Source organism: Falco peregrinus, chromosome 5 (genome assembly GCF_023634155.1).
Source record: "Falco peregrinus isolate bFalPer1 chromosome 5, bFalPer1.pri, whole genome shotgun sequence".
Classification (NCBI taxonomy): Eukaryota; Metazoa; Chordata; class Aves; order Falconiformes; family Falconidae; genus Falco; species Falco peregrinus.
In genome coordinates this window covers 65,235,187-65,259,946 of record NC_073725.1, presented here as the reverse complement: position 1 = coordinate 65,259,946, position 24,760 = coordinate 65,235,187, and the positions used below count along the sequence as shown (strand labels likewise).

General features: G+C 39.0%; 2 protein-coding genes across 11 annotated transcripts in view; both read right to left on the bottom strand.

Annotated features, from left to right (window-relative positions):
- The window catches only part of EPS15L1 (epidermal growth factor receptor pathway substrate 15 like 1), a 45,946-nt gene extending 27,186 nt beyond the window's left edge, over positions 1-18,760 (bottom strand). For 2 of the 10 annotated variants that reach the window (XM_055803906.1, XM_055803900.1), the window contains exons 1-18: positions 18,637-18,743; positions 15,764-15,841; positions 13,604-13,645; positions 13,286-13,375; positions 12,880-12,927; positions 12,074-12,169; positions 11,391-11,453; positions 10,328-10,453; positions 8,702-8,761; positions 8,131-8,367; positions 7,358-7,515; positions 6,732-6,888; positions 5,926-5,988; positions 4,289-4,374; positions 3,824-3,896; positions 3,119-3,280; positions 2,169-2,366; positions 1,735-1,899 (exon numbers count right to left, since the gene is read on the bottom strand). In XM_055803906.1, the coding sequence (XP_055659881.1) occupies positions 1,735-1,899; positions 2,169-2,366; positions 3,119-3,280; positions 3,824-3,896; positions 4,289-4,374; positions 5,926-5,988; positions 6,732-6,888; positions 7,358-7,515; positions 8,131-8,367; positions 8,702-8,761; positions 10,328-10,453; positions 11,391-11,453; positions 12,074-12,169; positions 12,880-12,927; positions 13,286-13,375; positions 13,604-13,645; positions 15,764-15,841; positions 18,637-18,666 (1,932 nt within the window). In that variant the 5' untranslated portion in view covers positions 18,667-18,743. Of the gene's footprint in view, positions 1-1,734; positions 1,900-2,168; positions 2,367-3,118; positions 3,281-3,823; positions 3,897-4,288; positions 4,375-5,925; positions 5,989-6,731; positions 6,889-7,357; positions 7,516-8,130; positions 8,368-8,701; positions 8,762-10,327; positions 10,473-11,390; positions 11,454-12,073; positions 12,170-12,879; positions 12,928-13,285; positions 13,376-13,603; positions 13,646-15,763; positions 15,842-18,636 lie in introns of those variants that run through there. The other 8 variants (XM_055803899.1, XM_055803902.1, XM_055803907.1 and 5 more) reach the window with 8 other exon arrangements.
- A 1,551-nt stretch (positions 18,761-20,311) lies between these two features.
- Positions 20,312-24,505, bottom strand: CALR3 (calreticulin 3). The gene is given in 12 exon segments (XM_055805169.1): positions 20,312-20,680; positions 20,789-20,881; positions 21,512-21,655; positions 21,742-21,801; positions 21,803-21,856; positions 21,974-22,183; positions 23,010-23,103; positions 23,783-23,850; positions 23,852-23,946; positions 23,949-23,987; positions 24,139-24,300; positions 24,370-24,505. Coding segments are annotated over 12 exon segments (1,308 nt in total). The 3' UTR covers positions 20,312-20,527.
- Positions 24,506-24,760: the final 255 nt, after the last annotated feature.

Below are 24,760 nucleotides of genomic sequence, written 5' to 3'. Positions count from 1 at the left end.
TTCTCTCCTAGTTATTTTACAGCTCAGATTCAGGTAAGACTGTTATTTAAAAGGAAAGGATACACAAATCGTTTGTGGACTACAAATACAAAAAATCAGTACTCAGCAGTCATACTCAAGATTGCTTCTTGTTAACTCATTCTTGAGCTTGAAGCTCCAAGTACTGATTTCACATTACAAAGCACTACGCAGCAGGTAGAATGTCACCCCCACATTTTGACGATAGAGAGGATTGTCAGCAGAGGCCAACCTACAGCTTTGTCAAGCTATGATACCCCTCCCTGTCCTTCGTCTGTTTTGGGTCCCTATCGATGAAACCAGTCCTTGCCACAGCAGCCATATGTGCGTACAGCACCTGTACAACAGGGCTCCACTGACAATCAAAGCCATTCAATTCTAACATAGCAAGTATCTAATAACAACTCCAACACTAGAAAGGTACCGTATTTCTTTTGCCCTTTTACAAGATGCAAATGAAGAAGTCTTAATACTTCCCAGAACAGCAGGGAGGAAGGTGGGGAGAGGAAAAAGAGGAAGGAAGAATTAAGAAACAGGAAAGGGCCACAATGGTTTAAAAAATTTACTATGAACATATACTGGAGTTTTCTTCCAGTAAGTCATTCTTAGGTTTTGCAAGAGAAGCATCTGGAAGTTTCCACTGGAAATTAAACAAAGTTTATGCAAGCCATGCAAGCACAGAAACTAAAGTGTTTTAAGACCACATATCTCAATGTATTGTTGGTTTTAATCTACACTTTTCTTCTGAGCATTTTGTTTTTACAGAGAAAGTGTACAGCAGGGCATAAAGGTATTATGCCTGATTAATATTTATTAATACACTATACATGACATATATTTAACTTCATACTAAATCCATAGCAAATACTGTGCTTACGAGGACCTGGAAAATACATTTCCCTAGTGAGGAAGCACCAAGTATATGTGCAAGTAGAATCAAGCAAGTATGCAACTTGTATATTTAAGCAAAGAATCAGACTAAAAAAATAAATAATAAAAATCTTGTGATTTAGCGTATTGTTAAATATCCAAATCAACAACTGATACTCAAAAGAAATTGACTGGAAAAGTCTTTAAGAACCTGACAGATCTTATGAATTGGCAAAAATACTGATTAAAAGAAAATATAATAAATGAGATAAATGATGCTAGAATTGCTTAAGCAGAAGAGAACTATATGTATTTTGGGAAGGGAATATGTTTTTTACTGAAATGAGTAATAAACATAGCTCACTGCAAAGGAGACATTTGTACAGCTTCTTTTGGAAATAAGAAAAAATACATGATTAAAGAGAAGTTCACAGCAAGAGAAGGCGTCACCTTGGTAAACTGGAGAACATCCAAGAAAAAAGCAGAACACCTGAATAGGAAATAAGTCCTACCTGCTAAGACTAAAGGTGTGACAGGTTACAAATCAGGAGAGAACATTACCTCTTCCTTTCTATAATTACAGTTTGCTTACATGCCCATACTGTTACAGTTTACACAGGCACAAAATCCTAGCCAAGGTCTAACCCAAAGCTTAAAAATTAGGCTTTCCACTGGCATTAACATTTTTGCCCTGCCTTGCACTGGAGATTGCTCCTTCGCAGGGACCACAATATTTGCTAACGTACCAAAAGCCAACTAAACAAACATAGTAATTATTTCAGATTAGGTGTAAGTCACAAACCTAATGACTGTAAAATACACTAAAAAACAGTTATTTTTTTTTACCGTAGCTCCATAATTACTTCTTTCCATCTGCCCAAGGCCTTCACTTATGTCTGCTAAATTTGTCAGACTACCACCATGAATCCCATTGAGAGCCTCATTATATTCTTCTATATTCTTATTGACTTCTTGATGACTCTCTTGAAGTTGAGAAAGTTTACTTCTTGCCTAAACACAGAAAAATGCTTTAGTAAGTTACACATTCAGTAACACTGTCATTCCTGCATTGCTGTTAAACATGGTTGGTAGGCAGCTGCATTCCCCTGCCCCGAGCTGAACTTTACCTGACAAACTGGGAATTAACCTACTAAGCACCAGTCAAACAATTAGATGAACCGTTTCCCTGCCCCCCCTTCTGAAAAATAACCTTTTTAGGTGATGTTCAACTCAGCCTTTCAAGAAGCAAAAAAAGAAGTTGTATGAACTACAGCGAATACCTGGTTTATTTCTTCCTGTGTTGATTTTAAAGATTTGATTATTGTTTCAAGTTGCACTTTTCCAGCCTGGATACTCTGCTCTAGCTGAGTCTCTTCTTGCTGGAGACGATTCAGCTCTGCTTTTGCTCTATTAAGGTCATCTTCCTGTAATTTTAAATCTGATTCCTGAGATTGAATCTGCATTTTTAGTGATGAAATCTGAAACAAAAGTTAAAAAAAAACAGAGTGAAATTTGAAATAAATGCAACTCAGTAATTATGAATTTATAATAAATAATATAAAGTTGTAAAGCAACCTATCAACTGTGAAGTAAGATAACAAGAACTTAATATGAAGAACTGCATGCTTCTTCATACGATGGTACACAAAATCCTTGATGAAAGCACATCGGACATGCAATAAACCCAAGTAATACTAGTATTTTAAATCACAGAAATACTAATTATAGAGGTAATGATTTTAAAGGTAAAAGTAGTTTTCATAACTTGGCTCCTTTTCCATTCAAACATTCATCAAGTATTATAAAGTTGATTTTTAACTCTTATCAGAGTTAAAACTACACAGTTACATGTGACTTACCTTATACACTTTCCTACATGACCTTACACATCGAGTTTCTACATTAAGGCAACGTGCTAGCTACATTGGCAACTGTATCTCCCTGAAAACCCACTTAATTCAGAATAGCTATGAGGTTCACAGTGATCAAAATATGCACTAACTATGTAGAAAAGGACTCCTGGAAATCACCTGGTTCAACCCCCCATATAAGACCATTATGAAAGCTATTCAGGTTAGCAAAATCCTTTCTTGACCTCTGTATTTGTGTGGAAATTGCTATTTATGGTAAAAATGAATAAACAAAGCAAGCTTATTCATTAAATAAAGAGCATTTCCTTCAACAAAAGACACAATACTCTTGAGCACATCCAGAATTAACATACACTCACCACCTGTGTTTCTTCCTGACATTTCTGCCTTACATCATTCAGCATATCTTTCAGTTTGGCTTTCTGCTGGTCCATTTCATCCAGGCGGTCTTGTGCATCTTGTTTCTGAGCCTCTAGCTCTTGCAAGTTACTCGTCTCCCTGTCTAAATCATTTTGCAGCTCCTGAGGAAAATTCCACAGTTTGTAACTTACATTTAGCTGTGGTCTTACAGGAATGATTACCACAGATGAACAGCCTAGCAATATCCAAAAGATTTTTGAAGTCATACAGGCTACTCCCTGCATGCATACATCTTGTTTATGCAGGAACTTGCATGAGACATCAGGAAACAAATCAGTGCCCAGGAGATGGAGAGACTGGGACACAGAGCACATGTAATTGAGCTATCCTAATTATCAAAACTAATACTCTTTGAACAATGTTCTCTTAAATTACAGTGTTAGCCAAGAACTAACAAAAAAGACATTTAAACTGTTCACATACCATCTTCTGTTTGTATTAACCAGCATCAGAAGAAAATATTTCTGATGGAGAACAGAAAAATAAAGATCCTTCTGTAAGTTAGAGGAAAATCCCATGAAAGGAGGAAAGAAGCAAGATGAGGAAAGAAGCGACATTAGGAAAGATAGAAGAAAGAATGCTTAATTCCTTGTATATTACTTTAGATTAAAATGAGAACTAATAATGATAAAAAGAGTTTTTACCTGGACTTCGTTGGTTTTCTGTCTGATTGATTCTTCCTTTTCCCTAATGTCCTGCTCTAGTGAATATTTTTCCCTGCAAGATAAAAAAGCACATGTATTCACAATTAGTTAAAACTATACAACACACATGCAAAAATCAATTAAATATTATTCTGGAAACACCATGCAGCCAAAAATGCTAACCCATATCCTAACATATTCTTCAAAGCAGTAACGTGTACACAAATCAATTACTCCACAAAAAATACTATCTGTTCCATAATCTCCTGAAGTCATCCGGTAGAATCCAGGCTGGCTTTATGTAACTGGCTAACTGTAGGGTATCATTGGGATGTTTGCCACCAACTTCAGTGACAAGTAATGATAAACTGACTACAAGAAAACAAAAAGTAAGGGACATTAAGTACTATATACTTAATTGGTTCTCCTACTCCAAGATTTTTTTTAATTGTCCACAACTATTACCTCTGCAGCTGTGCAATTTCTTGACTAATATCATCCAGTTCCTTCACACCTGTGAATTCTCCTGATCCAACGGAACTTGAACTATCCTGTTAAGAATGAAACTGTCTATTAACATGCAAATTGTAACAGAAGATGTAACAAAGGTGGACACAATCCTCGTTATATGTATTTGCAAAATTCTAAGGGAGACATCAACATATCATGCAGCAACCTCTGAGCATGCCACACAATTCTGCCAGTGACACAGGAAAATTTTCTCTATGCCATTGAAGAGATGGGGTAGTTAAAATACACAGCGGTTAAAGGACATGCACAATGTCAAAAAATAAACTGCAGGCAATGGTGGAATTAAAATTCAAAACCTAAAAGAACACCTCTTCTGTAGTCAGTAGCAAAGTTTCAGGGAATTTAATGAAATCAGACTGTGATTTCAGTCTTCTTGAGCCCTGCCACAAATTAATGCCAATTTCTGCAATTATATCCAATTTCCTGCAGGTCATTTCTAAGCCATTCAGGTGTAGATCAGGGAAGATGCAGAGGATAGCCCTTGCTTTTAGACAAGAAAATTGTCATTAGAAGTTTTTAAGAAAGGATCTCAGCCTTTGATACAAAATTTGTCAGTATTATAAAACGGATTACTAGTTCTCTGAAAAAAAAAAAAAATCACTGCAAATGAGCAAAAACTGGAACACTGAACTCACAGCTAGTATGACAAATCAGGAGACCTATCATTTTTAAATAGCATTTAAAAAAGAATAAAGTACAGTTTGCTTGCTTTGCTCATTTTGAGATTGCTGTGATAACCACAGAAAGTTTGGCTTTATCCAATACAAAAAAAAACCCCAAGAACCCAACCAACAAACCACAAACAGATAGCACAGTAAAATGTGACTCTTTTAGGAAACAATAGGTGAATATACAGTTTAAATAAGTTAATTAAGTCCTCACTTCTGGGTGAGCATTTCTTTTGTTAATATGCCATTAAGTAATCATAAACAACAATCCAGACTAATTCTTCAATCTAGCAAATCAAAAGCTTCTAATATCACTTCTATCTTTTCAGATCAGATAGAGATTTTCTGAGAGATCTGTACTGTATGCTGTACAGGGTTGTAATAAGGTGTTACCCACTATGATTATGAAATGTTAAAGTGAGCTGCTGCATTGGTTAGGATAATACACATCTTTGTTCCGCAGCAACAGAAAACTACTTTTATGTCCACAGTAGCATACAGTTTATTTCATGTTATATTCAGCTAAAAACACAGTATATGAAAAAAAAGATACAATGAACTGAAAGTAATGGGAAGCTTAAAGCTCTTGCACCAATGTAAATTTATTGCCCACAGCTTCAGGGAACTGGTACATGAGTAAATTTAATATGCCAACGCTGAGTTGCCTGTCAAAACTTCTTGACAGACCAATGTATCTCAAATTGTTGAAGGAAGCAGTATCACCGGGTCAAGAGCCAACACTGGTAACTTCACACTACTGTGACATTATCATCATGCCAAGAACAAATGTCACAGAAAACAAGAGCAAATGAACAGGAGAAGGTGTAGAAATAAAAACTTTTAAAAAGTTACCAGTAGCTACATAAATGAATTTGCATTCTTTTGGATGTTACAATTACTCACACGACGCATTTCTGTTAGTGCTGAGATCTCAGTTCCTACAGAGGTCAAGTAACCTGACAAAGTCTATAGAAAAAGGATATAGGAAAAACCTTAAAAGGACCAGAGCAACAGCAACAACTAAAATATATTTAATGCTCAAAAGCCTTCTGGTTAGGGAAATAAAAAATATAAGGGAAAATACTATATCATTTATAGAAAAGATTAATATGTTAACATGACAGAAGTATATTTAATTTTCAGAAATCCACTAACACACTACTGAGAAAAGGAACAAAGCAGGGTTCAGTAAAAATTAACTGCTCCAGTAAAATGATATTAACAGTGATGGATACAGGACTATGGACTGTCATGCTACGTGGGATGAATCAACCACCAATTCCCAGAACCTAGGAAGTCATCACTCTTCATCCAGCCATCAAAAAAATTTTACATTTTCTTGGGAGGAATTCGGTACTGATCAGAGTCAGGGACAGGCTACTAAACCAGCTTTTAACAACTCCCTGTAGTTAAAAAAAACTACCAACCTTCTCTGTAACAAAGGAGTGTTTTTCATGCTAGACTTTTCACAGTGTTGTTATTCCTTTATTTATGGAATATTCTATGCGTTTTCCTTTACTTACTGTCCTGTGTTGTTAAAAAATTATTTATATTTCCAAATGTTAAAGAATTTTGTAAGAGGAGATAAGAAAAAAATAACTGGCAATTCTTTACCAATTTACCAAAAAAAAAAAAAAAAGTACACAATTAATACTCAAAGCCCATTCCTTTCAAAGCTCAATATTATCTACAAATAATCAATGACTTACCTGTATAGGAGTGTTCCTCTCTGTGGGAGGGATCATATCGGGGGACAATGTTTGTGGAGGATCAATCCCTTTACTGACCTTCTGTTGTATGAGATACATTGCTAGTGCAAACTGATCTTTGCTTAGCTTTCCCATCTGTCTTGTGTCTGCCAAAGCCCTGGTAAAAAATAGATCACACTTATAAACAAGGAAAGCTTATTTCTCCTCGACCAAGAGGCCTGAAATACACACATGCATGCAATTTTCTTTTGATTCAGACTCATCAGAGCTTGCTTATTCTAGTGAAAGAGTTCCATAAACAGAGCAGTATTTTATTAGACATATTTAACTGAATAGAAGATCGCTACTCTGAGAAAATATTTAGAGCACTAAAACTTAAAAAAACAACTGCAATTCAGACTGACCTATATCCCTTTCCCAGAAAAGCAAAGCAAGTATTTATTTTTCCCTTCTTTTTCCATACAGCCTACACATTGCAGTGCAGCAAATAGGACAAGTAAAAGAGGTTGGGTTTGCGTTTTTTTTTTTGTTTGTTTGTTTTTAATGTTAGGATCACAGTTCTGGCTGGATAATCTGACTTCCCAGATCAGCAAGTTACAAAAATACAGCTGCTAGGGAATTCTTACCATATATGTGCTAGGAGATTCTGAGACAGACCTGAATGCATAAAAATGTCCTTAACTTCTTGGCCACTCACAAAACCATCCATGTCTGTGTCTGTTTTTAAGAAAATTTCATCGTATCGCACTTTTTCAGACATTGGCACTACCCAATTCACAGATGGCTGTAAAACAAAATTTTGTGTTTCAAAGGAAGATAAACAGTTTTTATCAATACACTGAGTATATATGACATTATTCAGATGCATGCACTGAACATCTTGCACAATCAAATCTGTTTGTTAACGAGGTATCTCCCCTTTTCCCATGAATGTTTTAGCTTAATACTTTTTATCTGAATTATAAATACTGATAAACAGCTATTCACTAGTTGAAAAGAATTCATTCTTTGGAAATATGGACCCAAGTGGCCATACTAAGTCCTCATGCTAGTAATACAGAAGCTTTAGAAGGTAGATTAATTATTTCTTTGGTATAAAGCAGATACACGAATAAAACATTTCTATGGTTTCACTTTCTATGAAAAGTGAAGATTCCCCGTAAGATTTGCTACCTCATGGTCACTCTGACTAAAATTCACTCTTCTTCTGTTCTTTCAAGTCTTACCATTCTGACTTCATTCCCTCCACCCAAATCATCCAACAACAAACACATTTTCAGAAAGTGCTCACATGAAGCAGAAATCAAAAAGCAGTTTTATTTTTTCCTGCAGTTTACTGATACAAAACAAAAAAGCAGGGGGGTGTGGGGGTGGGAGCAGAGAAAAAAAAGATTTGTACCTGTGCTTGTTTGATGCTGTGCTTAGGAGACAAACTCCCTGTGCTGTTCAGACTGTTGACACTACCATGAGATGGGGTAGAACGGAGGCTGTCTTTTGGTGGAGGACTTGCAGGGAGAACAGGAACTGCACCAGGAAAGACAGGTGTCTTCTTTCTTTTAGAAGGTGGTATGAGAGAAGGGGGTAATAGTGAAGGAACTGGCTCCTTCTCAAGAGCTCTATACACCAAATGCATTGCCTGCAAAGGCAAAAAGGTCAGATACCATTAATAATTAGAAGAAAAAGCAACACGATTTTCCAGTGTCAGTCATTCACATATTAGTAAAACAAAGACAGTAAGATTAGAGATGTAAAGCAGAGCAGATAATTATGAAAGTAATTCCAAAAAGTTTAATCTTGATGACAGCCAAGAGTCAGTAGATGGATTTGAGAGAGATCATTTAATAGAACCATGTGAATAATTTAGATTAGAACAGGCGACTGTAGCAGAGAAAGCTGCAAAGCTCTTCAGAAAAAATAGAGTGATTTGCTCTAGCAGACACACTGTGAACTGAGAATTTAAAGCAACCTACCACAGCAAATTCATCTCTGTCCAGGTGACCATCTTTATCAATATCACTGAGATCCCAGACCTACAGCAATTATGACAAACATAATGATTTGGAGAACAAGTTAAATTTTGTGCTTTTCATGTTAATCACCATCATATTAAGCATGCCCTCTAAAGACTCCTTTTTGAGAAGATTGTATTAGTTACATTAGACCTAGCTAAACATTCTCTGATGAAACAGACTGGATTAGAGTTTTCTGGCAATGTGAATCAACACTGGCTCTAACATACTCTGGACGCAACACAGGCAGTTTTTTTCATCTTTCTATTTTGCAGTTATGGAGTCATCAACCTGACTAAAAACATCCCAAGGTGGCCTTCAGAATTGTGTGGAGGGTATGGGCTATCCGATTGTCCAAGTTTGTCTTAGAAGAAAGTTAAAATGTTTTAGAAAAAAGTCAGTAAATTTCTAATTTGCATTCCATTCTTAGATTTCTAGTTTTAATTTTTAGTCAAAAAAATACATCCACCCCCCCAAATTTTCCATAGGACAGAATTTAGGCATCTATCAATTTCAGTTCATTATTAGGTCAGGTGCAGTCAACAAAACTTGCAGGAGATTTAGAAGGATAAAAGACTTTGTGTACTCTAATATTCAGCCATCAGCTAGCACCATTTAATCATCAATAGGACTTGGAGATTGTAGAGTAGAGCAAATGGAAAGCTAAGATGGAAGCTCAATCATCTGAACTCTACTCCCAGCTTTATCACTGGACCCCTGTACAAATTTAAGCTAGCTGATGAGTCCTTTGCCTTTTCCTCAGTACCCTATCCTGTCTGCAAACCCTTCTGAAACAGGAAAAAGCTTCTCAAGTTTCTGTCATGACAATAACAAGACAAAATAAAAAGCCTTTCAAGACAGAGTACTTCACAATATTCAAGCACAGAATTAAAACAAGTCATACTTAAATTTTTTAGATAACATAGAGAAAGAGGCAGTTCTTCCTAAAGAGATGAAAGTATGTAACGCAGATACATCTCTTATCTAGAATGTATTCATTCTCAGTCCCAGCAATATGCAAAACATTAAAGAATATGTTATTTTAAATGGAAGCAGAAAAATAATTTAAGGTTTGCTTCCCTTGCAAATATGCAATGGATGCATTAAGCTCAGATCTCCGAAGTATTTGTAAATATACATGAAAAGAAATACATGACAATTTGACAGCTACTATAAATTAGGATGTTTTAAAGTGTTCTCTTGCACAAACAGTGCATAGATTTAATGGTATGTCTAATAACTTGCATTTGGAAAAATGACAAAACAGCGGAATATAATGTTATAAAAGCTATTGTGGTTTAGGAGAGCTTTTTCTTGTTTTTAAACAATCAAAATCAAAATTTTCAGCTCTTAAAATGAATACAGAGATAATGAAGCCAATCTACTCTAGGGCCCAAATTACTACTATTATTCTTACCTCTAAGTGGAAGATTTCAGAGTGCACTTAATGTTCCTGCTTTACAGCATGCACTCAATCTAAAACCTCAGCCAAAAACTGATCTATGTTGTTAACTTACATTTAACTATTTAACACTGCAACTACAAGAAGCTAAATAGAGAATGGCTAAAACTAAACAACATACTTACCCTTCCTAGGATATCAAGAGGTAGCTTTGAATTCATCAGTACTGGTTTTACTTTGTCTCCTGAAAGTAAACCATTTACTGGCAAAAGGCTTTCAAAAATACCATCAAACTTTGCTTTTTCTTCCACCTAGTTGGTAAGAAATAGCCTGAATAAGTAAAAAAGTGTGCCTGTGTGAGTGTTGAAAATGAGATCTTGCAAGAAATAAAGACTGGTCAGTAATATATTCATTGTAAATTTCCAAGCTTTCTTGCAAGCGCCAACCATGCTGTTATTTAACTGTAAACCCCACAGAGCTGTATTTAGGAGTTTAATTTCAAAGCTAAGGTTATGATAGCTAAGTGATTTTAACATGCAGCATACAAGATGTGTCTCTGTAGTGTTCTAACAAGACAATGCATCCTGATTAAAACACTGCTGACCAGGTTTTAAACAAACTTTGACAAACTCTGTAGAATCAAAAACTATTATTTCCAAATAATTTGCTTCCCACTTTGAAGTAAAACATGCACTTTAAAAAAAAGTACAAAAAACACCCCCCCAAAACATCAGCATTAGAAATTATTTTATTAAACGTCTACCCTTTGGAAAATGTTTGCGTTCAAAAATCAACTCAATACAAATATCGCCACAAATGTATCGAAAATTGTTTTTTTCCAGTGCTATATATTGTGTGTTATCACTGAATACCAATTAGAACATATGAACTCAAGCTTTAAATTAATACTTCAGAATGGATTTGGTGAAATGCTTTGCTGTTCTCAGTGGGGTTCCTTTATACAAACATGAAAGTGCCTACTACTAGGATTCTGGAAGGAATCCAGGCAGAAGATTAAAATTCATTGTGTCTTAAAAACATCACACCAGGGGTTGTCAAAGGCTTGTTTAATACTTTTTTCAAACTACAGCTCAATATTCTCTATTGTGCACAAATCTGTCATCAGAAAGGGAGGACTTCCGAAGTGGGAAATATGTTTGATACAAAATTCTCTCACTGGGAAAATTACAGACAAGGAAGACATTTACTTCTAAAGAATGGATGGAATGTGTTGTCTTTTACACTTACCCTAACAGCCCAGTGAGTCTCTGTTGAAGGTGGTGCGATCAGCAAAGGACTGCTAGTGTCATGCTAAGAATAAAAGAAATTTTTAATTTATACGTATCTATATAAAAATACACAGTCTTCTGTCTCTAATCCTTACTAATCACTTTAAGAGATGGTTATAGACATGAAGCCTAACTACACTGAAAAAAAGAAAAAAAGGCTGCACGTGTACCCAAATAAAACAAGAAGCCATACTGATTTATACTATTATAGCACTTTGGTAAAGGCATTAGGGGCATTAGGTACCCAAACACAGAACTAAAACAAGCAAAGGAGGCTGCAGAGCAGCTACTGCAGGCAAAGCTGCAGTCATGCCTTTTACTACACACTCCTGTTGACCTAGCCCCAAAATAATCTTTTGTTATTTTTCTTTTTTCATAAATCCAGAGTTGAGCCACATCAGCTTCCTGAACAAGCTGACTGTAGTTAAACTTGAACCAGTTTTGCAGTCCAGGAAGGAGCTTGTACATATTGCTCAGGAAGACAGGACTATGGCTGCCATGACCACAGTTGTCTTAAGTAATAGTCTGACAGCAGCCTGAAGTCTCAGAACCATTACATTTATGGAACAGAAAACTATTCCAGCATTCCAACTGAAACCTTAGTTCTCATATAACACATACATATAGTTCTATATTACTTACAAATTTAGGAGGTGGCACAGTCAAGTTTAGACTGCTCAGGTTAACATCATGGCCATTCTGTGCACATGCTACAAGGCGCAATGCAACATAGAAACCCTAGAAACAATAGTGTTTTCTATTAAAAAAAGCAACCAGTCGAAATCAGTCTCCAATAACCCATTTATGATTTTTACTAACACTGTATACGTGCAACACAGTAAAGGACAGAAAATACAGATGTATAGCCCCATTCAGTTAACTGCATAGTGACAACTACCCCACTGCTTTTCAAGATGATTCTTGAAAACTATGATTTCAATGAAAAACTCTACAATAACATGAGCAGAAAACTTCAAAACTCTTTTAAGGGCTCTCCCGTAATTAATTAGATTTTAGCTATTTTTCTTAAAAATTAATGTTAAAAAAAATTTCCTCCGTATATACAAGTAACTTGATATTTGATATTCCAAGCTATTTTTAGTAACGCTAGTTATATTTTTTCCATGCAACAAAGGCTTCTGAAATAAATCTTAGAAAATCACAGCTTGTAACTGTGCAAGACATTGACTATGTATCTGTACATCACAGAGATTATTTACAAAACAAGCGAGACAGAAAATTAGATCTGAACTTCTCCAGCAGCCTCACCAAGTAATATACTTGGATAGCAGCAGTGCTAAGAAAAAAAACCTCCTCTTGTAAATGAAAACTTAAAAAAAAAAGCTTGAAGGATAGCTACTACCGATACTACTGATACCACTGTTTTCTTAAAACAAGGCCAATCTGTGGAAGGTAACATAAGAGGTCTACAGGCACATTTCATTTACCTGTTTATCCAAGTATCCCTTACCCTCTGGGTCAGCCAAATCCCATATCTGTGGAGATACAAAATAAAAGTAATTGTCATTTTAAAATCAAACTTAACTCAGTTCAACAGTCCATATTGTATGCCTTCCTGAACTGTTTGTTGCAGTTGTCAAGTTATGACATACGAAGTTCTTTAATTCTCCAGTTAACAACAAAAGTGTTACATGAGACAAAGTCTCCTTTTAGATTCCTGTGAAACTCAGAACAATACCTTGGAGCTATTACTGATCTGCGGTTAACCTAACGTTCAGTGGATCTGATCTGCGTTCCACCAAACTCCTTTTTGCAAACCCCTTCTGCTCAATGTCAGCTGCATGTAAGCAAGTGTACCAATAATTACTGCATTACCCAATTCCTTCAACTTACTTTTCCAAGGATACTATCAGAGAGACCAGATTTTTTAAGAAACAGCGCAGCTTCACTTGCCCCGACTCTCCCCGTATATGTTGGATCTACCTGAAAGATAAAAATTCACATTCAGTTGAAACATGTCTGTCATGAAAGCAGAGTCAAGAAATTAAATGTCTCCTGTCTCTAGGTCAAAAAGGTCCAGGTCAAGCATGCATTACCACTCAGCAGAGAGAATTACAGAAGTTTAGCATTGCAGTGGGGAAAGGAATGAGAAGGAAATCTTGAGGAAGATGAAATTGCACTTTGTTTTTAAAAAATGTCTGAAGAACCTACCTGTTTGTAGTAAGTTTCATATAATGGATTCCCCGTAGAAAACTGAAAAACATGGGAGATGTTAGGAAAACAAAGAATGAACTGCAATCACAATTAGCCCACCTTTAGGGACATACAGAAAAAAAACCCAAACAAAACAGTGTATGGTACTTTGTGTATTACTTCGACCAAAAATATAAAATGGTATGTTAATCTGCTGTGTTCCAAACTGGATACCTGAAATCTAAGCGTGGATAACAATGATCCCCCCAATCTTGCAGCCAACAGACTACTGTCACCTCTTAAAACTCCTTACTCACCAGCATTCATACTTATACTCGCACTTTTAATAACAACACTATATGGTAATAAGGTTTTGTAGAACAGCTTTGAACTACTTTCCAAATTATTTCAGATCAGTTTGAGAACTTCTGTAACAAAGGCAGAGTTTTCAATGTAATGCTGACTTGACTACCTCCTCAGTCCCATATTTATTCCATAAATGCACTTATGGAATATTTTCAGCAGAAAATATTACACACACACAGCGCCCTGGTATCAAAATACGCCCGTATTTGTGTTTTCAGGACTAGGATCTTAAACTAAAACAGATTAACAAAAGAAAAAAAAATAGAACACACCGTTAATTAACAAGTGTCACAAATCCCTGACAATGTTGCTTGAGGATATCAGCCTGGCGTTATCCCTGTATTAAACCAAAGCAGCAGACACAAAGGTAGGCCCTGCCTTTTTGGTACACTAAACAAGCAGATTCCTCTTCCCTCTTGCTGACATTTCAAGCAAATGGGAACTGAAATGCCAGAAGAGGCAGGAGCCTCAACATCCATCTTCTCACCTGTCTCCTACAACTGCCACACAAGTTCTAGCCACACACAGGTTACACCCCCACACCATTCCCCAGCCTCAATGCCAACCGCAAAACAGCTACAATCCGGTCTCAAACAAGTCCCCCATTAGAGCAGTCAAAGGCCTTAAAAAATAAGCAACAAGACAACCCAATAAACACAGTTTAATGAGTGAGACGCTGAGATGTGGAAACATCTCAAAGCCTGCTTGGGAAAACAATCCTCCACCTAAATGACCCAAGTCAGACACCCAATAAATTATTGCTTTGCACTAACTCTGATCACTGGTATGTCACCTCCCAAACACTGCCTTCTTCCTTGTCATTCATCCACATGGATTTCTGGGTGCCCTGCATACACTGAGGGGAAGGGAGACAGAAATGTGGTGAAAGAAAATGAGGTGCATGAAAATTTATTTTACACAAAGAGAATCCTCCTGTAAGTTTACAATAAACACGCCAAATCTTAAGTTAAGGAGCTATCCAAAATAACTAAATCTGATTAACCAAATGAAAGCAAACAACGACTCTTTGAAGATCAATAGTTCTACCTGGCCAGAAAAGAAAATTTTCAGAAGAGTTTCCTAAGCATCTTACGTCTACTTCACTTGTATCTGTCAACAAAATAAGCCGCTGCATTCTCCAACATCAGTACCCTCTAGAAGCTCTCACTCTTCCAGAAGCTGGACAGGACTTCAGAAGAAGAAAGCTGCAACCATAACTCATAAATCAGACTCATCTTTTTGCTGGCTTGTAAATGATTGGCATGGATAAGCACTGTGTTCCTGTCCAAAGCAGGAAACACATCACTCAGAGGAAACGTGGAAGTAGGAAATAGTCTATCCAGCTCTGAATAAGATCTAGTATGTTTTAGTCAACCACTGGCAAACTACGTATCTCGTTTATCAGAAAGCTCAGAGAAGCTAGCTAAAGACAACTACAAGCTTCGCTAACTGATTTGGTGAGTATCCTAGAGTGTTCAGACACAGAGCAAACCACTCCAGCAGCAGTACTGAGTGATCTCATCCCATCAGTGACATTCTTGTCATCCTCATTTGACACTGTCAGACACGACATACAGCTAACTTACCTGAAAGAGGTGGCAGGAATCCAGGGTGATGTGCTTAAATGCTGTGAAGTTTCTTCCACAGCAATATATTCATCCAAGTGCTGCTGGAAAACACTTCATCACTCGATTCTCTATACTTGCAGAATTTTACAAAGATTAAGCCTCTCTGACCAATTTACCTAAATGACTGCATCTCTGTGATGAAGCAGACCAGACAAAATGGGCTCAAGTGATAAAAATAGCCTACCTCCCTGTCACCACACGTGACTACATCGCCATCATTCATGAGGATTCTGTCATTTGATGATACCTGCTGATGAAGAACCTACACAAGACAGTGTCAATGGTAGCAATCAGAGACAAACATTTTGAAGAGTTTGCAGTTGATGAGCGGTCAAAGGATACATAACCTATAATATAGCAATTCAGTTTGACTTACAGTTTAACTACTCTATATTCCCCAAAACATCATCTATGGCCAACGCTTTACACCGTCTGCCAAACAGATGCTTCAGAACCCTGGTGCCTTGTTGTTTGACCTCTAAGTTGAGTTCCTGTACAACTGTGAAGTTCCAAGTCTCAAACTTGCACTTTCACAGCAGATCTGGTACACTGCATTTGTGGTACACAGTACACACACACGGAGACATCTCCATGTCCCTTAATGTAGGTCTAGGAAAAAGGCAGGCATAAACTGCTGCCACCAGAACAATTAATAAAGCCATGTCCTTGCAATCCTCTCTCCTGAGATCACCTCAGGGCCACAAAGAACTCTGGATCAGATAAATTATCTTCCTTGGTGTCCTCCTGTTTCACAATTTTCTTTCAGCCACTCTCGCCACATTGTAAGATGGATGAACATAGGTACTGTGAAAGGGGAAAACCCAAGGTGTTCCACAAAGATTAGAGCCAAAAGAAGGTTGCTGCTGTCCCAGAAAGATTACCTTTGCCCTTATTCTACTTGCTGAGTATCCTGTTGCTTCAGAAGTCTAAGCTACGAAACGATCTGTGCTGCCCCAGTATCTCTAACATAACTCTCCATAATGTTCAGAAGCTGTAGGTCAAACGCGTGTGGCACAGTAGAAAGACCACTGAGGTGGTGATCAAATAGCCAAGAAAATAAAGTTATCAAAGATAAATCCAGTTTCAGTTGTTAACTCCTAGAACTGATTTTACATGCTTGCTTTTTGACTGCTTTTATGCACAGCCAGTTGAAACAAAGACACCTGAAACATTGAATAGCTTGCACACTATTCTCTTTTGTCTAAATTCTTTTACAAAAACATCATAAAAATGTAACTTCATAGAACAATAGAACCATAATAGAATTCATTTCTGAGAACAAACATGATTAAACATTTTCATGTGCCTGAATTAGCCATATTGTTAATCGCTCCCAACACGTTCAGATTAATATTCTTATATCTGAGTGAACATGCTTCAACATTACGTGTAACCTCTCCTATTCCTTTTAATACCATTTCTGGCATTTTATTGTAACTAGCATGTATCTCTACAGTAATCATGAAATCAAGACTATTAAAAGAGGAAGTTTACTAATTTCCAGGGAAATTCTGTTTAACGCCCTGATTACAGCTAGATTACTCTTGATAGTTTAAGATAGAAAAAGAAGTTTTAAAACTGGAATGCTTCCATTGAATTAGTTGGAAAATAATAACATCAAAATAACCGAGATCTTCACAGAATGTGACCCTTTTCCCCTCACAGTATGCTATACAAAATACCCCTGATGCCAGACTTCCAAATGTCAACTAGAATTTAAGTAACACCACAGAAGGATTTTCAGTATGATAAATACTTCATACATTTTTTACCAACATACTACTGAAGTTCCACAACAAGAAAACTCGAAAAAGGCCAGAGTTTATTTAACGTATGTATTTTGCACTACATTACTTGAAAATTTCTAATAATAGTTTGTATGTGCGGGGACGTCTTCAGATGTTTCTGAACATGTTAATTTAATTAAACAGATGTTAATCAGGACTCCTGCTGCTATTCAGAAGCTAAAAAGCAGTGCACGCTCTTAATAAGACGCACAGCAAATGACAGTATTACCCAAGAATCACATAAGTTGAATGGAAGGGTAAATTTTCAGAGTTACCACGAATAAAAGCCTGTTATTAAAAGGAAATTGATGTATTTAAATAATGCGGACTACCAACAGCAGTTGTGCTGAACTCCTGACTGGCCTAGCCACAGTATAGAAAACAGTTTTAATTTCAAGGTATATGGGAGTGGTGTCGCTTTTTTGTTTTAAAAGAAATAAGTAAACTGGCTATCTTCACAAGAGCATGGAAAAGAATAAAGAGCAACCTCGCTGCTTAAGTTATCTGGGTGAGAAATTAATCCAGAAACTTGTAGCGATGATAACAACAAAAATCTACTGAAGGATTCCCAAAGGGTAAACCAGGGCTCGAAACACAGGCCCTCGGGGCGGGGGGGGGGGGGGTTGCCGCCCTCCTGTGTGGGAGCAGCCCTAGGCTGAGGGTCTCCCACGCCCCCAGAAGCCTCACCCTCCTACTGAAGAGAGGGAAAAGCCCCTTTTCAGCCCCAGACTCCAAGCCCTTCGCCGTAGTCACCCACGCCCAGGGCCACGCTGCCCCTGCACCTCCCGAATATTAAGCACAGTCATGACACCCAAACAGCAACAGGCGGGTATCACACCGCGGAAAAGGGGGGTGGGTGGTGGTGGTGGGGAACCGTGAGCAGAGCCAGCGTCCCCAGCAGAGAGCGGGTCCCAGCCCCAGGCCTCCGACCCGACCTGCCCGCCCGGCTGCAGCCTTACCCCGGGGGGCAGCCCCGCGGCCTCCACGCGGGGAGGGCGCCCGAGCTTTTCATGACCACCCCCCCCCCGGCAGCCAGCGCCTGCTCCGGGAGGGCTGAGCCTCCCCGGAGCAGCTGCTCCCCGCCGCGGGCCGAGGCAGGGCCTATGCCCCAGCGCCGACCCGGCCCCGGCTGCACCCGCCGGCGGGAGCGGGGGCCCCGCAGCAGGGAGGGCCCGCGCCCCCTTCGCCGCTCCGCTGCCGGGGCCCAGTGGGCCGCGCCGCCCCCCTCAGCCGCCCCCCGCCTCGGCAGGGTCCAACCGCCGGTTGTTACCTGCTGGCTAAGAGGGATGAGCGCCGCCATCTTCCTCCCACTGATTCGAGCAGCGGCCGGGGCGGGGGGAAGGCGGGGCGAGCGGCGGCGGGAACCGACCCGGCCGCGCCTGGCACCGCCGGGCCTGGCCTGGAAGGGCGGCGCCGGGGCCTGCGGGGCGGCCACCCAGGCAGCTGAGGGGAGGCGGTTGATCCAGGAGCGAAACGGTGGCGGCTTATCTGTCCCCGGCAGCCGTTCCTCGGCGCCGCCAGCTGGGGCTGCCGAGCAGCCCAATCCTGCCGTAGCTCAGCCCCTGCGTCCCGCAGCCTCTCTGCTGCCGGGCACGGCTCTCCTCCCGCCGCCTCGGGCGAGGCTGGCGGGGACCCACCTACGGCGGGGACCCACCTACGGCGGGGACAAAGTAGGGCTATGGCTGACTGCAGCTGCCCTGGGGAATGTTCTTCCAGGTAACTCAATCGAGGCACCACCGATCGACCTTTTAACCGGGAGAAAGCTGGGTACAGGTCATCCAAACAAACCCAGTTATTTTACTTCACGACAAGAAACCTCATCACAACAAGCTTCACCAAACTAAGCTCTGCAATGAAATACAACAAAGTTAACGAATCCCCAACTGCAAGGTATAAATGTCGAACGGCGGCCTGAACGTGGCTAGATCACTGGCCATAAAAAGCTAAATCAACAGAAATTTGTTTAGGAAAAAAGGTGAAGGGTGACTGAAAGCTATTAAAATACAAAGTGCTTCATCCCACAGCATCACTGAATTGTTTGACAGGGGACAGCACGAGCTAAAGAATTTGACCTCAGTTGCTCCATAGGCTAGAAATGGGATTCCACAGATCCTATCTCCTTCCCACACAAAACTCCCCTCAGCTAGCAGCAGGGCAGCCTGGAGGTAAATGCAGAACCATTGCTCTGCGTGCCTAGCTTCAGTTTTTGCTGGATTTGTAGCCTTAGTTCTTTGGAGCACAGGGGAAGGAAATCCAGAAGAGCGGAAGGACCCAAGAAGCGACAAAAGAAGCAACTGAACAAATGACAAGACTGAGTTTAAGACAGGTCAGACAGAAAAACAGGCACATCATTCATTGTTTCAAATTCCTTCACCCATTAGAAAAAAAATAAAAATGTAATATTTAAGACAGCTTCCAGGCACTGACCGTATTCATTTCAGGCTACTGAAGGAGGGGGGGGGGAAACATTGTTTGAATACATTTACACTTCTAAGGACAGATTTGGGGATGGCCAGGCTACTATCACTGGGGTCCCACCCAGAGACAGCTAGAATGTTCTGTCAGCAGGTAAGCAATGGCAGAACAGCTGAGAGCAGCCCAGGCAGCAGCTCTGCAGCTGCAGTAATCTGTGAAACTCTTGACAGGTGCACAATTACTACAGAAGCTTAGCAAAGCTTATCTCCTCCTTAGTTTGAAGTATGTTATGAAACACACTTCACACATTGACATGCTGAACCCTTTAATGAAATACCATAAAAAGCTTATTATGATATTTCCTTAACAAAGATAAGCATGAATTTTACATTTAATATGAAACCATGAAAAAGTGTAACATGGTTCCAAAACCTAGTGCTTTATTACAGGTGTTTTTAATAGATTTTAGCAGTGTTAAGACTTAAAATTAAAAAGACTTAATTAAAAAAATTAACCTCTTCTACAGAGCATTTAATTATATCATGGTATTTTTATTCAACATAACTGAAGCAGGTTACAAATTGTAATGTTGAATTTTACAAAATCCAGTTTTAGTACAGCTCCATTGGTGCAGATTTCAACAAGCTATTAACAAAATATCAAAATCCTTACGTGAAAAGAGCACCAAGCAATTTAAGTGGAAAAAAAAAAGTTAACTTCTTTCAAATAACCATTAAAACTCCTTCTCAATAGTGTTTCCTCACTGCTCTATCCTTTCCAGATTCTTTTTTTCTCTCTAGCTTTTTCTTAAACTGCTGCTCCAAGTATTTTTCTTCTATAACCCTTTCTTGCTCCTGCTCTTCCTCAATCTGCATTATGTTAATTTCCCTTTCAGGACCCTGATATTAAGATTTCATGTTTCATGATAAGTTCCTGATCAGATTAAACAGGGGATTTTTAAAATGTGGTAATAAAGAACCAAAACAGACCCAAGAATGTCATGTTACCTTCGTTTCTCCCCATGTTTCATATCCAAAGTCTTCTGCATAAGCCTTATCATCTATTACCAAGAAGTTGTCAAAAATTGTGCCAGCTCTCACCTTTGAAGGAATAGGGGAAAAAAACCCACCAGGATGCCACTTTGTTTTCTAAAGAGTTTTTACCTTTCTTTTCTTTTTAATAGTTTGTTTGTATCATATATTCAATATAAATTAATCATGTCAAGAACCCCAGAATTTGATGAAGAATTCTTTCTTTTTGGACAACTGTTTTCAAGAATCTAAAGAACTTGTTTTAACTTTAGGTACCTCACTGCTCTAAGTCTCATCACTGGCTAGTCAACAAACCTAAGACAAAGGAAAATCTCAGGGGTGCCCCAGAGGGCAGTTTTTCCTCATTAATCTTTGTGTAAATCAGGAGTAACTGAGCTGCTTGAAGCCTCAGTTATGTGCTTCCAAGTCAGGTGGAGTAAGCCATACTTTACAGTAGTTACACAAAATAGTTTAGGCCCCTCACTTACCTGTAGATGATTACCATCCAAACAGTAACTACAACAGAAGATCAGCATGTCTTACAGCTCTATTTTATACATATATTTACAAAGAGCAAGTTAAAAGTCATAGGACCCCAAGATCCCAAAACAACAGATAATGTTTATATGCAAAGGGTAAACAGGTTGCTATATACTCAGTAAGAGACAAGTTATTTCTTTTCCAGTAAAGACATCTTACCTGCCAGATATCTAGTCCAATGATGCTAATATTTTCATAACTGTACTCTCCAGACTTCAGTATCTAATCTGGGTTGTCAATCTGTGGATGAGGCCAAACTCCTCTCTAATTTGGGTTATTAATCTGCCTTGGTTTCCATTGCCCCTAGGATAAACCACGAGTTCTGAACACAGGCAAAGAAAAGTTGCTTAAAGTGTTATCCATAGCTAGGATTACAAAATTATTTGTACTCTGTACAGAGGATTCTTGACCACAGCATAACGCCATTCTCCATTCGCAGCAGCATCTTGGGTCTTCGGGTTTCTCAGCACTAGTGTCTGTGATGAATTCAGCTTCATCCCAATCCTTTAAAAAGACACAGGAAGTTTAAGCTATAAACCTAGCTCACAGTTCAACTGTGTCAAACGCATATGCAGCAGAAATGCAATAATCCAGTAATGCAGAATAAGGACAGCAAATTACCTCAGGTTTGATGTCCTTTGGATCATCAATTTGCATTCGATCATCCCAGTCAGTGGGTTTCCTCACTGTTGGATCATTAACTTTTCTTGGTGGCAAAAAATCAAAATCATCTTCTAAGTTGCCAGATGCAACCATTTTGTTATCAATTTTTACGTCGTAAGTCTGATCTGGCCTTATAATCAAAGTATAAAGATGTGTATATCTGTCAGCCTGGTTTTTAAGGAAAGAAAGTAAAATTTTTAGAACCTTAAATATACCTCTTAGGAACTGCCTGACATCAGAATTATAATACTAATTTCTGATAGATTTTTCATGAGCAGCAGTAAGCAAAAATAATTTCCAAACTCTCCTAGAGGGGGAAAAGTAAAATTAATGACATTTTTTACATCTATTTTCCAGTCCTGCCGTCTGGGTCTCTGAACAAAACCAAAGTGCTGCAAGAAAACACATTCCTTATCTGACTGGCAAAAGGAAGCATCTCAAGATTGAAACCAGTAGCAGATAAATTAATTATTTTAGTTAATATAAAATACAAGTTATTTAGATCCCAAATAGCTACAGCAAAGGCACATAAAATGGGTTACTACATAAGTTAACAGTAAAAATGTTAAGCATATACCCAGGATCTTACATTTCTATCAAAATATATATGTGTGATATATATATCTCTCACTGGGAAATGTGGAATGAAAGTTAAAATTAAGAAACACAATGACATACATTTCTTAGTGACATGTAGCACCCTCAGAACCCTGTTCCCTCCTGTATCAGTGTCATGTATTATGAATGCAATCATATGTATGCCAACATAAATAATCATATGAATGCATGCCAACATACCATGAACCAGGAAACATCTGAATAACCCAAAATTAAAGTGATTTTTAAAATACAGTGAAAAGTAGAACTTCTCAAAGGTGTTACATATTTGGAATAGTTGTTTGGGTTTTTTTGGTTTAGGTTGGGGTTTTTTTTTCTTCCCAATATCCCTGTAACTTATTTTAAAGTTTATGTATCTCTGAAAATGTGTACTTACCTTGCATCTGATTGGTTTCTTGATTGGATGGTGTTTATTCTTGTAATTTAAAATAACATGGACCTTCTTTGTCTCAGATCCACAAATATTTGGCCTTACAAAGAGATTATATGCTTTGTATCCTTAACTTCTTTGCAGAAAAATACAGATTGCTTACCTTTTCCTTCCAATGCTGCTAGACATCTGTCCCATCCCACATATTTTGATGTATTCCAGTCCATTTTTAATGGATGATGCAGCTTTTACTCAAAGTCCTTAAATTTACTTTAGAATTTGATTTTGTGTAGTTTGAGATTTAGTTGTTACAGAACTAACCCCAGAACACAAAAATCCAGGCAAACCAAAAAAAGTTATCTATGGCACAAGATGAATAACTATATATTAGATACATAATGACAAATTTCACTTTGATGTGCACACCAAGACACTGGAAACTACATACAAATATATAAGGGCTGATAATGGTCTGCAGTATGTTTAGTTAAAGATCTTAAAAAGATCCTGCTGAACAACTACTTTTATTCTACGCCCACTCTAACCATTTTCAGTTATGTGCTTCAAATCAGCTCAGAATGTTTGCATAAATATGTATTTTGTAAATACATATTTAGAGATCTCTCAAGCATGGAAGAACTAAACTCCTTACAATCACAACACCCTTATTTTTTTAAGACAGCCTTCCTTTACTATTCTTCTACCATTTCCACAACCATCTTTGAAGACTTGCACAACAGCACTGCCATCATTTTAGTAATGAAGAAATAACTACAAACTCACCAAACATAATGTAATAATGTGAATCTCCACTTAGATTCTTCTGGTCCAAATCTGAGGGAAAAACTCTTAACATATCCCCCACCACTGTCTATCTGCTGCTCATGTTTCGCAGTGTACTGAATGACCAGAGCCTTCCCTTTGTTACTAAATGGTTTAAATCATGGGACACAGCATAAAATTTAGCATTTTCGCTTGTTTGTGGACCCGTAGAGATATCAGTGTAATAGTCAAACTTATATTTTTCTCCATTTGCAAAGAAAAAAAACTTTTATTGCCACGCATGGCACATCTGTAAAGGGAAATCCCCAGCTTTAGAGGTGGTTCCCAGAGCCTATGCTGAATGAAACCCATGTACCTTTATCCCACACTGCATCTCCATAAAACTAAACTGATTTAAACTTCCCAAGGTCTGGCTTGTACTCGGAATTCACCCCCCTCTTCTGCCAGCTGGCTGTCCCGCATGGCCAACACCGGCAGCAACACAAGAGTGGGGTCAATAACCACGGTACAAGTACTCACCTCACACAGCGCCGCAACCAGTGGCTGCCCCACCGGCCACCACTAACCCCTACGCCGGCCCAACCTCCGTCCAGAAACTGCTCCTGGAAATACACCGCGGCACGGACGGAGCGCAGTGCGACCCCGAGGCGCAGGGCCACCTTCAGCGCGACGCCGGCCGGGGCTCCCCCACCGCGCCCCCTCTGCCCAGCCACTGCCATGGCCGCCCTCACACGGCAGCGGCCTCACGCCTCCACCGCCTTCGAGGCCCCGCTCTTTCCATGACGGGCTCTGATTGGCTACGCTCTCCTAACAACTTGTGAAGTGGGCCCAGATTGGCTCAGCGCCCCCCGACGGAGGAGCGCGCTGCCACGTGCCCGCGCGGTGAAATGCACGCTGGGGCTTGTAGTCGGCGCTTTGGAAGATTCGCTACGCCCAAAGGTCGCAGGAGCGCGAGGCGGGAGGGCGGCTCTGCG